Source organism: Watersipora subatra, chromosome 4 (genome assembly GCF_963576615.1).
Source record: "Watersipora subatra chromosome 4, tzWatSuba1.1, whole genome shotgun sequence".
Classification (NCBI taxonomy): domain Eukaryota; kingdom Metazoa; phylum Bryozoa; class Gymnolaemata; order Cheilostomatida; family Watersiporidae; genus Watersipora; species Watersipora subatra.
In genome coordinates, this window is record NC_088711.1 from 29,351,768 (window position 1) to 29,366,068 (window position 14,301).

At 35.0% G+C, this 14,301-nt stretch overlaps 1 protein-coding gene across 1 annotated transcript; it reads left to right on the plus strand.

Annotated features, from left to right (window-relative positions):
• Window positions 1–2,946: 2,946 nt before the first annotated feature.
• Window positions 2,947–12,780, plus strand: LOC137394717 (uncharacterized). The gene is made up of 6 exons (XM_068081485.1): window positions 2,947–2,971; window positions 3,421–3,562; window positions 3,686–3,748; window positions 3,941–4,147; window positions 10,328–10,488; window positions 12,173–12,780. Exons 2-6 carry the CDS (start codon window positions 3,434–3,436, stop codon window positions 12,273–12,275), a joined length of 663 nt encoding a protein of 220 aa, XP_067937586.1. The 5' UTR covers window positions 2,947–2,971; window positions 3,421–3,433; the 3' UTR covers window positions 12,276–12,780.
• The last annotated feature ends 1,521 nt before the right edge of the window (window positions 12,781–14,301 follow it).

Sequence of the window (14,301 nt, forward strand, 5' to 3'; positions counted from 1 at the left end):
TCATGCTATTATTTAAGTGTAATCATCAAGCTAGTAGCCTAGCTTGAGAGATAGCAAAAAGATATATTTCGATTAGGGCGCATTATGAAGCTAAGAATAGAGCTGGCACGGGTAGCTCGTCTGGTCTTGACCCACCGGGTCAGAGGTGCCTGGGTTGGGCCACCCGACCCTCGGGTCTTCCTATACAAAGACACAGGTAGGTTTATGGCTAAACAACAGTGGTTGTATAGGCCTATCGCTTTTTAAGTGTGATTGAAATTGAATCGCATATAGTCCTAGAGCGGAAGGACCAGGCGAAATAAAACAAGGTGAGTTAAGACTATTTTTACGTCTGCGACAATAGTCTTTGGACTATAGGTTTCACAACGTTTTTCGGCAAGAAATAATCAACATTTCGGTGGTCTGGGAGTTCATGAAGAAGCCAGTCACGAAAGGAAAATACCAAGTTATTTGTACAATATGCAAAAGCAAGTTAAAGGTTGACTTGCAACAAAATTCACATTACAGTTATTTGGTATCTTAAGATTCATCATGTCTTACTCTGTTGTGTTGTAGGTGTGAAATATATGGGAATGTGATTACAAGCTCTTAAAAGCTAAAAAACGAACAGTTAATCGCAGCCACACGAGACCGCCGTAGTTTGGATTCGCTTTCCAAAACGGCTCAAATGGGCTGTAGTTGTTACAGGATGGTTTCTGTTTACACTTTCATGCAACCTCATTCGTCGAAATATTTTCACAAATATTCTTCACGCATTCAATAAAACCATGTCTATTGTTCTTACGCATCTGTTTTATCATCATTGTAATGCTGTCACTTTTAGCACTGATATCTTATAACCTACCGTAAAAAATCGTTAAACTTTTTAACCTTAGCTCGAAAGAGTACATATCATTGTCTAATAATTATGACGAGCCTGTTGGTCACGTGTGATAATCGAAAAGTGCTGCAAAAATTATTTTCGAAGTATTGGGTCACGTGGTCAGATTACGACTTGACGATTGAATAATGCCAAAACAAAACTGTAAAGTAGCGAGCATCTATATTTGATACGGGGTCTTCGGTAAAACCCGAAGTGTTTGTCATAAACTAGTGCTACGATGAGCTTTTTATTGGCTTTTCAATTCACGTGAGAACATCCCGTGACAAGACAATAACCAAACTGGAATGACTACGTCAAATAAATAAACAGATTCCAATCTACGGTGTCTTTTCGTTTTTGAACTTTTAAGAGCTTGTAATCACATTCCCATGTATTTGGTACCTACAACGCAACAGAGTAAGACATGGTGAATCTTTTGATGCCAAATAACTGTAATGTGAATTTTGTTGCCAGTCAACCTTTAACCTACAAAGAAGGGTCCACCTCAATACTATTGAGGCATTTACAACGAGGGCATCCTGAGGAACTTAATAGCGCGTCTAAGAGCCTTCAATCCAGCAAGTTTATTTTATTTTTAGTTTCTTTCACTAATACCAGAAGTTTTAGGGAAGTGATGAATTTTTGCTTTCCACTATGCTGGGTTATCTATTTCTATATTTGTAAAGTATTTCTTAATTAATCTCTTGTTGATTATAATAGCAGTTGAAAATAAAATCTGTAATAAAAACACTAGCCAAATCATGCCATTAATCTATCACCCATTGAATAGCATTGATCCACCAATGTCTAGCCATAATTTGTAGATTGCATCTATAAACCAAGCCACAAAATATAATGATTGGTGTGATAATGGTTTCTTTTATCTTAGTTTATTGATGTAACAACATTAGGCTGTAATAGAACTATCTCTTAATCTTACATGAATAAAAAATCACGCGTGCTGACCCGGTCCGACCCGATCTTGGCCCTCATTGCTGACCCTGAGTCTGGTCCGACCCTGCATTCCTTGGTCTGGTTCAGCTCTAGCGAAGAAAGCCATTGATTCCATTTCCCTGATCAGATCAAAACTTCACACGCTCATCATATTTAGTCATGTTTAGTTCAGCATGATATTAGTCTATTCACCTAGCCAGGGTCTGGCGCTTCGGGTGGGTGGGCTATTTGCCCCCCTCTCCTTTCCCCCTTCTCTCTTTTCCCCTTCTCACTTCTTCTTTGGAGAAGGGGAAAAAAGAGATTGGGGATAGGAGAGGGTGGCAAATAAAGCCCAGATGGCTCATGATTTGTGTGCAACATTTCATAGCTTTTATACTTTTAATCTATTGTGGTTATCAGATATTATCACAGAATTGCTTTAGTTTACTGGATTATGTATCCAAGAAGGTTTTTTACGTGAAAATAAATGTGATTTTGTCACCTTCTCCTGATTAGCTCCATTGTTAACAACAGTGCAGTCAAGCATGAGGTACAATACAATGACGTTACGTCATGCTATTTAAGTCTGACAGGCTTTTTCCCTATTGGCCAATCTAGGTTTATATATCTATGTATTAATCTAACACAAAAAGGTACCGTTCAATGGTGAACGAATGACAACTACAATGTTACCAGTCGCGGTTTTAATTGGTTCAACACCCAAATGAAACCGATTCATTTGGTCCAATTGTAAAATATAGCATTTATCATTAGCGAATGAACAACAGGTTTGTTCGCTTTTGATGAAATGGATCGTAGAACACGTGGAACACAAAAGCGATCTTGTGGTTAGCGGCTCGATTAAAATATAGTTGGACAACACGCTCTATAAACACCAACTCTGCGCCAGCATTTCGGAGTTCAAATACCAAACGGGGTACATATTAACGCGTACCTAATCTTCACCTTCGTACATTCATTTTTATTTTTTTCTAATTCATATAGTAAATGCATGTATTTGGCGTTACTATTGCTATATTCATTAGTATTTTTTGAATCGTTATTAAAAACAGGATATCTTTAATTGATAGTTATATCCACTTATATATTATTTACGCAAAGATTGTTGTAACTGCGATGTAAGCAAGCGTATCTATTGATCTATCGTTAGAGCAAGTGAGCACTACCCTACTGTATAACTTGATATAATGTGTATTTTAGTGGTTGTAAGATATTTTGTAGCGTACAATTTAGTAAGGAAGTTTTGGATATTTGCGTTGAAAATATGAGAGACCAGCAGTCTCCGATTAAGATTTTTCATCGATTGGTTTACGTGTGAACTATTGCGTGTGGTTCATACCTTTTAATATTATGTTAGACTCATAGTATACGCTTTTAAACAGAGTATACTTCACACTTTTTAAACAAATAGCGAGTGATGTTGATAAGCAAGGTTTACCTAATTTGGCTTACAGGCTATATTGTAATTGTAGGCCTATGAGTAATTTGAATAGCACAGTAGACGGTAGTTAAACAATTTTATAGTTACCTCTAATTACTGTATCTTTTGCAACTTTTGGGCATTGTTTTCATGTGCTCTCAGTAGTCTTTCTTCTACTTTGCAGGCTAGCCACAAAAATGCCAGCTTCTCCATTGAAATGGGCATCTTATCCTAATCCTGAACTTGCAAACATATATCCTATTAAGCGTAAACCTTCAGAATATAGCCCCTCTGTTTTGGAGGATTGTTTTGTTTCCGAGTCTCAGGTTAGTCTGTTCAACTACGCTGTAACTTTCAGGATGTTTCTGAAGAAACATTAGTCAAACCTCTAATTATGTCTTTTTTATCAATATCTGTGTTATTATAATAAAATATATGTGTTGTTGCAGCTGCCTTGTAAGCGAGTGTGTCTCCTCTCACACCACAACGAAAAAATAAATGAATCTCAAAACGTAAGTGTACGTATTTATTCTGGACAATGCTTTTGATGTGAGAACACCTAAGATACTTGTAGAGACATACAAGCTGCTCGAGGCTGTTTATATGCCAAGTGCAGCGAGTTCAGTCTTAGCATTATATTAAAGTTTACTATAAGTTTTCAACTTCTCTGAGGCAATATAATTTAAGATAGCTTTTATTAACAGATTTTTGGCGGTGGTTGTACAATGGAGTCATCCGAGTATCCAACTAGTGATACAAAAAATGGTGCTTCTTTTCCACCAAATCTAGCAGCACTGCAACAGCAACAAGCTTCTACAGTCTATAAACAATCTGCAGGAGCTCAAGCATTCCCAGCAATAGCTCAGCAACTCCCCGAGTTGCATCAGCAGCACGCAGCGTCTGAGCTCATGGTAGGCTTTCACTATAATTCATTACCATTATCGATGTTGGCAGTTTTTGCAGCTTTAATACCTCAGGACTTTGTAAAGTATTATTTTTTCCTCAACTTTGTGTCACTATGAAAATAGGAAATGTCTGAACTTCAATTTCTTGAAGTGTGACTTCTCTCAGTCTGGTTAACACACCAGCTAGCTGCAAACAGTCAGTGTATATGGAGCTGTATATGAGCTCTGATGAGGAAGTAGAACCTAGTGCTAATTCACCCTGTTAGTAATGGGTTTATTAGCATGTTGCCATTCAGTCATTTAGTATCAAGTTTGACAGGCGATATTTACAACCTCATAACATTTTTATCAAAAAGTCAAGAATAACACAGCTTTCTGGCATCTTCATAAATGTACTGATGCATCGCTTTTATGGTGCATGACAATCTATCTATTCATTCTCTAGTGAAAGCTCATTGGCCAAATATAATGTCATTATTAATGACATTATATCTTAGCAATCTTATATCTTAATCAATCCTTTGTTCACGTGATCAGGCAGGTGGAATTACTTCTTTGTTTCCATTCAGTGTCATTGTTCTTGGTCTCTAACAAATATGATGATTATTGAAAAACACAGAAAGTGTAGCAAAACGAAGCAAGTTGTATGAATTATTTGATAATGGTTTTTTAGTAATTGTGCACTCATATGTTTTAAACCCTTTGCTAGAGTATGTCTGTCTAATCATTGAACACTTGAGGCCACTTGAGGGCTGATTAACCAGCATGTCTCTCTGTATATATGCGGTCTGTATTAACAAAGATTTAGTTAAAACTTTTAGGCAGCTATAAAGGGTGGCACCTGATCTTATTAACTATAACACAGGATGTACTACTGAATGATCGGTTATTATACACATACTGGCACTAATTATAGCTGGTGTTTGATGTACGTGCATCATTATTCATAAGCGCAATACCTTACTGATTCCTGTCTACGTCTTATGGTATGTTATTGCCTCATCACCTTTCTTATCAGCAGTTATATGATTGCTAATAGCTATTACTTCTGCAATTCATCATACACTTTGACTGACTAGAATTGCTTGATTGCTCATCGGGTGCTCTAAGCGTCTCCGATTCATTCAGTTGAATGAAAGCAAGTTTCTTTGTCAGTTTCCTCTCAATTGCCTTTGCAAGGGTGAACTTCATCCTCGAGTACATTTGTTTACCACAAGTACATTACAGGATAATATTTTAATTAATAAAATTTTTTCAAATATAACTAAATACGATAACTTTATATATATAATAGCATAGCTTTACTTAGCATCATGATACTAGAAGTTGGTGCTAATCGTCTTGTTAGTCTTTAGGCCGAGTTCAGAAGTTGGTGCTAATCGTCTTGTTAGTCTTTAGGCCGAGTTCAGAAGTTGGTGCTAATCGTCTTGTTAGTCTTTAGGCCGAGTTCAGAAGTTGGTGCTAATCGTCTTGTTAGTCTTTAGGCTGAGTTCAGATTTAATAACCTCAAAACTGATAGTTGCGCAAGAGGAACCTCTCATATATGCTCTCATAGCATTTAATAATAATTTAGCTCAATTTCTAACTGTTTGTAGTCTGTAAAACATCTTATTCAGTGGTCATAATTCAAGCATGCGTTTTCGCTAATAGTTTCACAAACTATTAACGAAAACGCATGCTCAAATTTTCAAACCCAAGCACAAGTTCAAACCCGAGCACAAGTTCAAAGGTATTGTGCTCATTGAGAAAACTTATTTATTTGAACCATTGTAATTATGTACAAATATTATCAATAATTGCATATTGATGGTGTTTATATCACAATATTATCAATAATTGCATATTGATGGTGTTTATATCACAATATTATCAATAATTGCATATTGATGGTGTTTATATCACAATATTAATGTATTGTACTGATTGTTCAATTTGATTCCAAAACTTTACCGAATTCATGTACGAGTGGATATCTGTGATGAATATATGTATCAAAATATAAGTAATTTTAATAGAATTAAATGCTTATCAGAATTTAACACGCATGTATGTTATTTAAAAAATATACAATATTATGTTCAATGTTATTATTGAAATATCTTTTGTTTCAATTCTTTTTGCACCTTTTTAGCTGTTTTACATTTATCAGAAGTCAAAAGGAGTCACCATTTGTAATCGGTGGAGAGCTGTGATAAAATTAGTGTTTTTAGTTGATTAGTTGTTGATGTCTTACTTACTCTCAATTGCAAAGGATGGAAGTCTTTAATTCATCAGGTTTTTTAAATGTAGTCCCTGAAGCATTGGCTGGAAATCACAAACTTATTGAAATGTAGCTAGTTACTGAAGGGTACGTGTAAATCTTTCAGTATTAGATTCTCAGTGTATGTATACGTGTGAGCTGATAACCAGCAATCTCCTGCTCTAGAGATTTTTAATGTCTCACTGCCAATATTACCTTTCAAAGTCGACCTCTACTTCTTATTATATAAGTTTGCTTCAATTTTCTGTAAAAACTTGTCCATCATGCTCTAGCTGACCTAACCAACCTTCTAGCTATTACATGTCTATATGATATTTTTGCCTTATGATGCCAACACTGAAATGAACTAAAATCATAATCATACACCAAATAATTTTTCATTGTAGTCGTAGATAAACAGACTCTATTTAGCATAATTTGCTAATGATTTCACATTTCCATTTAAACAGTTTTATTTTTCCTCCTAATTTATTTCAACAAAGACCTTTTTCATGATATAAAATTTAAAAGTTAGATTTTAAAAACCTTGAGTTGTTTTCTCTTTTCTCTTAATTCATTTGAACTGCACAAAAACACTTCCCATAATATGAAGTTTAAAAGTTAGAATGGTAAATGTTGTATATGTTAAATAAAAATAAATATTGCTAAACTTACTAGTAAGAGCCGATAGAGAACAAGCTTTAGTGACGCTTTGTAACGCAGTGTGTGTGAATACTCTGCTATTATACGCAATGCTATGCGTACTTTAACCGACATAATGACTCATATCACCTAATGCATTCATTGCATTTCGTGTAGCTTACTTTGGAAGTTTATCGCCTGGCCAACGGGAGGCTCTGTGATCAAAGCCAGCCCGAAACGGATATCTCATTCTTAAACTTTAATAGCTATAGCAGACACACCGAACGACGGACTTTGAAATTTATATATGTACTGTCTGTAGGCTACTACCCGGCGTTGTCAGAGTAAAGGTACGGCCACACATAACAAATTATTTGTCAATCTGACCGAATTCACGAAATTCACAGATTTATTCGGCCGAATATCACGGAATTATCTGAGCTGTGCATGCTCACCCAATTCGTTGATGAAACACTTTTAGTTGGCTAAACAGCATGATTCTAGTAGCTTTTGCAATTGGTATAGTCCAAGACACGTACCACAACACACAATAAAAGTATCAGCCCAATTTGACATAGTACATATGATACAGCTGCATTAATTGTGCTATTGTTATTTTTTTATTGTTCGGACATCGTGGTTACAAATGTTTTTTTTAATAATAATAATTTTTTTTAGCAACAGAAGTCTCATAATAGAAAGAGTTGCCATCTTTAGCGCAATCAAGTTAGATGCATCGTATTTACTATGGCGAATTGTCGTAATATTTTTTCGCGTGTCATGTTATTTGCCTCGGACTGGATAAATTGCAAAAGCTGCTAGAATCGTGCCGGCTAACCAACTATAACGCATTTTAAGCAGCTTCATCGTATGTACTATGTTGAATTGCGCTGGTACTTTTATTGTGTGTCATTATACGTGTCTCGGACTATACTAATTGCAAAAGCTGCAAAAATCGTGCTCGCTAAAAAGATTGTTTGGCCAATTAAAAGCGTTTCGTCGACGAATTCAGTGTGCATGCACAGCTCAGATAATTCTGTTCATTTCGTGTTTCAGTCAGAATGAACGAATAATTCGTTTTGTGTGGCCGTACATTTATCAAAAGTCTTTGCACAGAAAATTGATTTGTAGTTAAAGGTTGACTTGCAACAAAATTCACATTACAGTTATTTGGTATCAAAAGATTCACCATGTCTTACTCTGTTGTGTTGTAGGTGCCAAATATGTGGAAATGTGATTACAAGCTCTTAAAAGCTCAAAAACGAACAGTTAATCGCCGCCATCACGAAACTGCCGTAGATTAGAATCTCTTTCTAAAACGGCTCAAATGAGACGTAAATTGAACGAGATGGCTTCTGTTTACATTTTCATGCAACCTCATTCGTCAAAATATTTTCACAAATATACTTCACGCATTGAATAAAACCATGTCTATTGTCCTTATGCATCTATTTCATCATCATTGTAATGCTATCACTTTCAGCACTAATATCTTATAATCTACCGGGAAAATTCGTTTAATTTTTTAACCTTAGCTCTAAGGAGTACATATCATTCTCTGATAAACATGACGAGCCTGTTGGTCACCTTTCATAATCGAAAAATGCGGCAGAATTTATTCGCGCTGTTTCGCAGGAAATATAGGTCACATGATCAGATTATGACTGGACGATTAGACTAAGCCGAAACAAAACTGTAAAGTCGCGAACATCTATGTTTGATACGAGCTCTTCGGTGAAACCCGAAGTCTTTGTCATGAACTAGTTCTACGAGAAGTTTTATATTGAGCCTTTTATTGGCCTTTCAATTCACGCAGAGAACATCACTTGTCAAAACAATAACCAAATGAATTGACTACATCAGAGTAATAAACTGATTCCAATCTACGGCGATTTCGTGATGGCGGCGATTAACTGTTCGTTTTTGAGCCTTTAAGAGCTTGTAATAACATTTCCACATATTTTGCACCTACAACACAGCAGAGTAAGACATGAACCGATCAAAACATGACATCTTTTGATACCAAATAACTGTAATGTGAATTTTTTTGCAAGTCAACCTTTAACATATAACAACATTTGCCATTCTAACTTTCAAACTACATATCGTAAGAAAAGTGTTTTGTGTAGTGGAAATAATTTAAGAAAAAATAAAAAACAACTGTAAAGGTTTTCAAACTTTGTCAAACAATTGTAACTTTCAAACTTCATATCATGAGGAAAATATTTTGTGCAAGTCAAATAAATTAAAAAAAAAACAACGATAAAAGGGTTAAAATATAAATGTGAAATAGTGAGCAAATTATAGCTACATGTAAATTAAGTTGGTTTTGCTACGATTACAATAAAAGATGATTAGGTAATAATCCAATTAATACGAACTGAAAAAAACAAAAAAATAAAAAGTCCTGAATATGTTGAATTATTAATAACATTTCCTGCATAGAAGTGTGTGTATAGAAAAGGTTACTGTTCCACCAGAAGCCTTCTATCGAAACGTTGAATACAACGATACTGGTACCTCTCGACACTGGTACAAATGTAAAAATGAGATATCGTACTGTCTTTGTCTGACCGAACGGAGAGAGAATGTCGAAGCTCTTCCCATAAATGTCTGCGTGAGAAGAGTTGACCTTGACCCCGTATAGTAATTGAACTTTACGGAAAATTTTTCTAAACACGGGCATTCTAACGTGTGGGTACATTGATATTTAAAATAATTAGCGTGTGGTTACGGTGTATCGAATATGATAACGTCCTAGAGCATTACGTCTTCTATGGCCCAGTGGTAGCACGTGTGAACTTCAAACTTGCGGCAACAGTCTTCATGGGTTCAAATCGATCAGAACGCGGATAATATTAATTCCAGGATTTTAATAGCTATAGCTGGACCTACCTACAGACATACAACCAACTTTGAGAAATATATGTATAGAGATATGTGCATCAGAGATAATTCCATTGATTCTTATGTCTACCATAAATAATTCTATAGATACTCACATGTCCACCATAGATTATTCTATAAATAATGTACTTGTATGTCTGTCTTGAATAATTCTATAGATATGTATATTTGTGCACCATAGATAATTCTATAGATACTTATATGTCCACCATAAATAATTCTATAGATACTTGTATCTCCACCATAAATAGTTTTATAGATATTTATATGTCCATCATAGATAATTCTATAGATACTTATATATTCACCATAGATAATTCTATGGCTGCCACATTCATAATTGAGTAATGAGTCAGCGAGTCTATAAGATGACCATGTATATATTATAATTGATTCAGGATTACATAGACACACAATCAGCAATGGTGATGAATATTAATGATGATGATGATGGAGAGATGAATGACTACACTTCTGCATGTGATGCAATGGACGGAGAGGGGGCTGTAGACCCTCAACAATATCGAGCCAAGAACACTTGCCAAGAGCAGGAATGCTTGTAAATATTAACACTATCCTAGTATGACTGAGCAGCTGGTAACTATAGATATAACTAGTTATAATCAACACTACCATAGTATGACTGAGCAGCTAGTAACTATAGATATAACTAGTTATAATTAACACTGTCATAGTATGACTGAGCAGCTAGTAACTATAGATATAACTAGTTATAATTAACACTACCATAGTATGACTGAGCAGCTAGTAACTATAGATATAACTAGTTATAATTAACACTGTCATAGTATGACTGAGCAGCTAGTAACTATAGATATAACTAGTTATAATTAACACTATCAAAGTATGACTGAGCAGCTAGTAACTATAGATATAACTAGTTATAATTAACACTACCATAGTATGACTGAGCAGCTAGTAACTATAGATATAACTAGTTATAATCAACACTACCATAGTATGACTGAGCAGCTAGTAACTATAGATATAACTAGTTATAATTAACACTGTCATAGTATGACTGAGCAGCTAGTAACTATAGATATAACTAGTTATAATTAACACTATCAAAGTATGACTGAGCAGCTAGTAACTATAGATATAACTAGTTATAATTAACATTATCAAAGTATGACTGAGCAGCTAGTAACTATAGATATAACTAGTTATAATTAACATTATCAAAGTATGACTGAGCAGCTAGTAACTATAGATATAACTAGTTATAATTTACACTATCAAAGTATGACTGAGCAGCTAGTAACTATAGATATAACTAGTTATAATTAACACTATCATAGTATGACTGAGCAGCTAGTAACTATAGATATAACTAGTTATACTTTCCTTAACCTTTTTCATGTTGCCATCTTAGAAGTCTTTTTCAATTTCAGGAAAGCAATTTTTTTATCGCGCTGTTAACAGCATCTTTGAAGACACCATTGCGTCATTTTTAGAAAGTCATTTATTGCCTTAGAAAACCGGGCTTCAACACCAATCTTTTGCAGCATTTTTTTCATAGATGTTCACAAGTGGCTCCTGATAAGTTGGTCTGAGAGAAAAGTTTAAGAGTATTCGGTATTGGAAGATGACTTGGTTTTAGCAAGACTCGGCTGTATAAGATGCACCAAGTGCTTAAAACTGTATATATCAGGCCACAGTCCGGGCCTGTCAGCCAATCATGTTTCTGTTTTTAAGGCGTCTTGATTCTTTCTAACGGTGTACATCAACCAACTTAGATAATCCTTATAGTTAGACTCTGGTTTTTGACTTCCTCTACAGATTAATATTTCGGTGTATGAGACTAAATTGGAGCAGCTATTTGTCCCTGCGTATGGAGTAATTAACACACAACATCCGAAATTGGTCAAAACAACAGTTTCATAAATAAAAGTAAAAAAGATTTCTTTTTGGCTAGCAATAGTCCAGCTTCTAATAAGTCAGCAACTTATTAAAGCTGACTTTATCACTAAAAATAAATGACACTCAAGACAAAGCTCAATAGTACGTATATAATTATAGCTTTGCATCTTGTAGAGTGGTCTCAGACCTTAACATAAAGTTGTGTACTCATTAGATGTATGTGTTTATAGAAAATGTCGAATAGAAAAACATCGATGAATGTTAAGTTTATACGGAATACATTGAGAAGGTTTACTAGAATATATGAAAGATGTATGGGGATGTAATATCTCTCAGGCTTTATGTTTCCCATGTTTTAGTGGAGCAGAAGAAAGCCCTACCAGTGGAACCGTGCGCTGCTATTGTCGTCCAGCATGGGGCAACCTTTCCAACTCTCAGTCATTTTTCTCTGACATATATTGATCTATACATGACCTTTTCTTGACCTCTACATTTGACACAGTTGACCTCAAATTGAGACAGTTTGTCATAATATTAATCTCTGTATGTGCCACATTTTACTACTACTGTCAAGAGACAGTAGTAGTTTTTGCAATTATCTTTTGAGTTTCAAGTTGGCCCTTGAAGTGTTTTCCTAGTTTGTGTCAATCAGTCATGACCCCAACTCATTCAGCATTGCACCTGTAGGTTTCATTTTGCATAGCAACTATAATGAGCACAGCAATTCTATTATGTAATGATCTCATGTTTATCAGAATTATCTATTTTTTAACAGTTATACGCACATCATTGTATATTTTGTTTATATTATTCCTTTGTATGCATCTGTGTCTAGGTGTATGAGTGCAACTAGGTTTTGCCATAATTGCTGTGAATTCTTATACATATCATGCGTAGATGTTGTATGCATTTCGATGAACTCAGATAAACAATGTCAAGTTGCTTAACTTCAGGCTTGTCTATAATAGTTGCGCAATCTCATTGAGTAATTGCAAATTCCTATATGTATATAAAATGCTTTCATTGGTTTTTTTGCGATATGAGCTTCAGAGTAATAGCAAGCTTGCAATTGGTATAAAATATAAGATAGCTTACCATTGTCATATCGGAGGTATTTATCGAGCCCTAGTAGGAAAAAGCAAAAAAAAAGTTTACGGTTTAAAAGCTATAGCTGAGATATTTAGGGCAGTTATTGTGGAGTATTGACTGAGCAATGAGGCAGGTTAAGTACTGTGATAGCTTACGTAAGGGAAGAACACCATTAGCGCTTGTTTTTAAATTAGTAGGTGGTAAGCGATGGTTTTCATGGGGTATGATAATATAGTCTGGCAGTATCAAAGTTCATAAGATGACAAATGTTATAAAATAAAAGTAGGTTAGATGATATTTTATTTGAAATGAATGGGATGTGGTCCAGGCATGATAAAGAGTCGTTGATGATAAAGCCAAGTAGTTTAGAAGTAGATTGTCTTGTTAGGGTACTGTCGAATATAGAAATTGTCAGAGGGAAATTCGATGGTGGATTTACTAAGATATAGTGAGATTTTGAGATGTTAAGAGACATTTTATTTGTCATCCACCATTGTTGGATAAGTGTTAGGTCTGCATTTATTTTAGATTGGAGGCATGCAGGGTCAGTTTCGGATATAGAGAATAAGGTATCGTCAGTATAAGCATGAGGTGTGCTGTGGAATGGTAATTTAAGTAAATCATTTATAAAAATTGGAAACAGTGTGGGTGCAAGAATTGAACTTTGTGGAACGCCAGTAGCTATAGGAAGATCATCTGAGCAGATACTTTCTATTTTTACGCATCGGTGCCGTTCATTCAGATATGACCTGATGGTGACAAGAAATTTACCAGTTACTCCTCTGTTTGCAAGTTTTGAAATAAGGATATTATGATTAACCATGTCAAAAGCTTTTTGAAAGTCAAGAAAGATAATGACTAAAGAGAAGATGAATGGTGGTAATGCAAGAGTGGTTTTTTCTAAATCCTGAGTGTAAGCTGCTTATAGTTTTGTTGCTATCTAAGTGCATTTGAAGCGTAGTAAGTATATGTCTTTCGTAAATTTTAGAAAGTATAAGAAGCACAGATATGGGTCTATAATTAGATAAAACTATTTTGATCACCACCCTTGTGTAGTGGGGTAACTATATCAATTTTCCATAGTTCAGGGAAAGTTACTTCCTTAATAGCTCTATTAATGATAATGTATCTGTGAGCGGAATGATTATGAATGGCAGTGATATGAGAAGAATTTGAATTGAGATATTGTCAATACCTGCAGTAGCTTTGTCCGAACGAATGCGATGCAGTATGTTTAGTATTTGCTTACTACCTCGGTTGTATGTACAGGTGAAATACTATCTGAAGCATGTGAATAGCTTTGGGAACTAGGAGTCCAACTGTGTTCGTTTTTAATATTTCAATTTCTAGGAGCCCAATGAGCGTTCTGGGGTATCAGTTTCTGATGATATATATATAC

Excerpts from the sequence above, each read along its gene's own strand:
- LOC137394717 (XM_068081485.1), top strand. The coding sequence starts at position 3,434 with ATGCCAGCTTCTCCATTGAAATGGGCATCTTATCCTAATCCTGAACTT. Across the intron at positions 3,749-3,940 it reads AAATAAATGAATCTCAAAAC|ATTTTTGGCGGTGGTTGTAC; the intron begins GTAAGTGTACGT and ends TTTTATTAACAG. Across the intron at positions 4,148-10,327 it reads ACGCAGCGTCTGAGCTCATG|GATTACATAGACACACAATC; the intron begins GTAGGCTTTCAC and ends TAATTGATTCAG.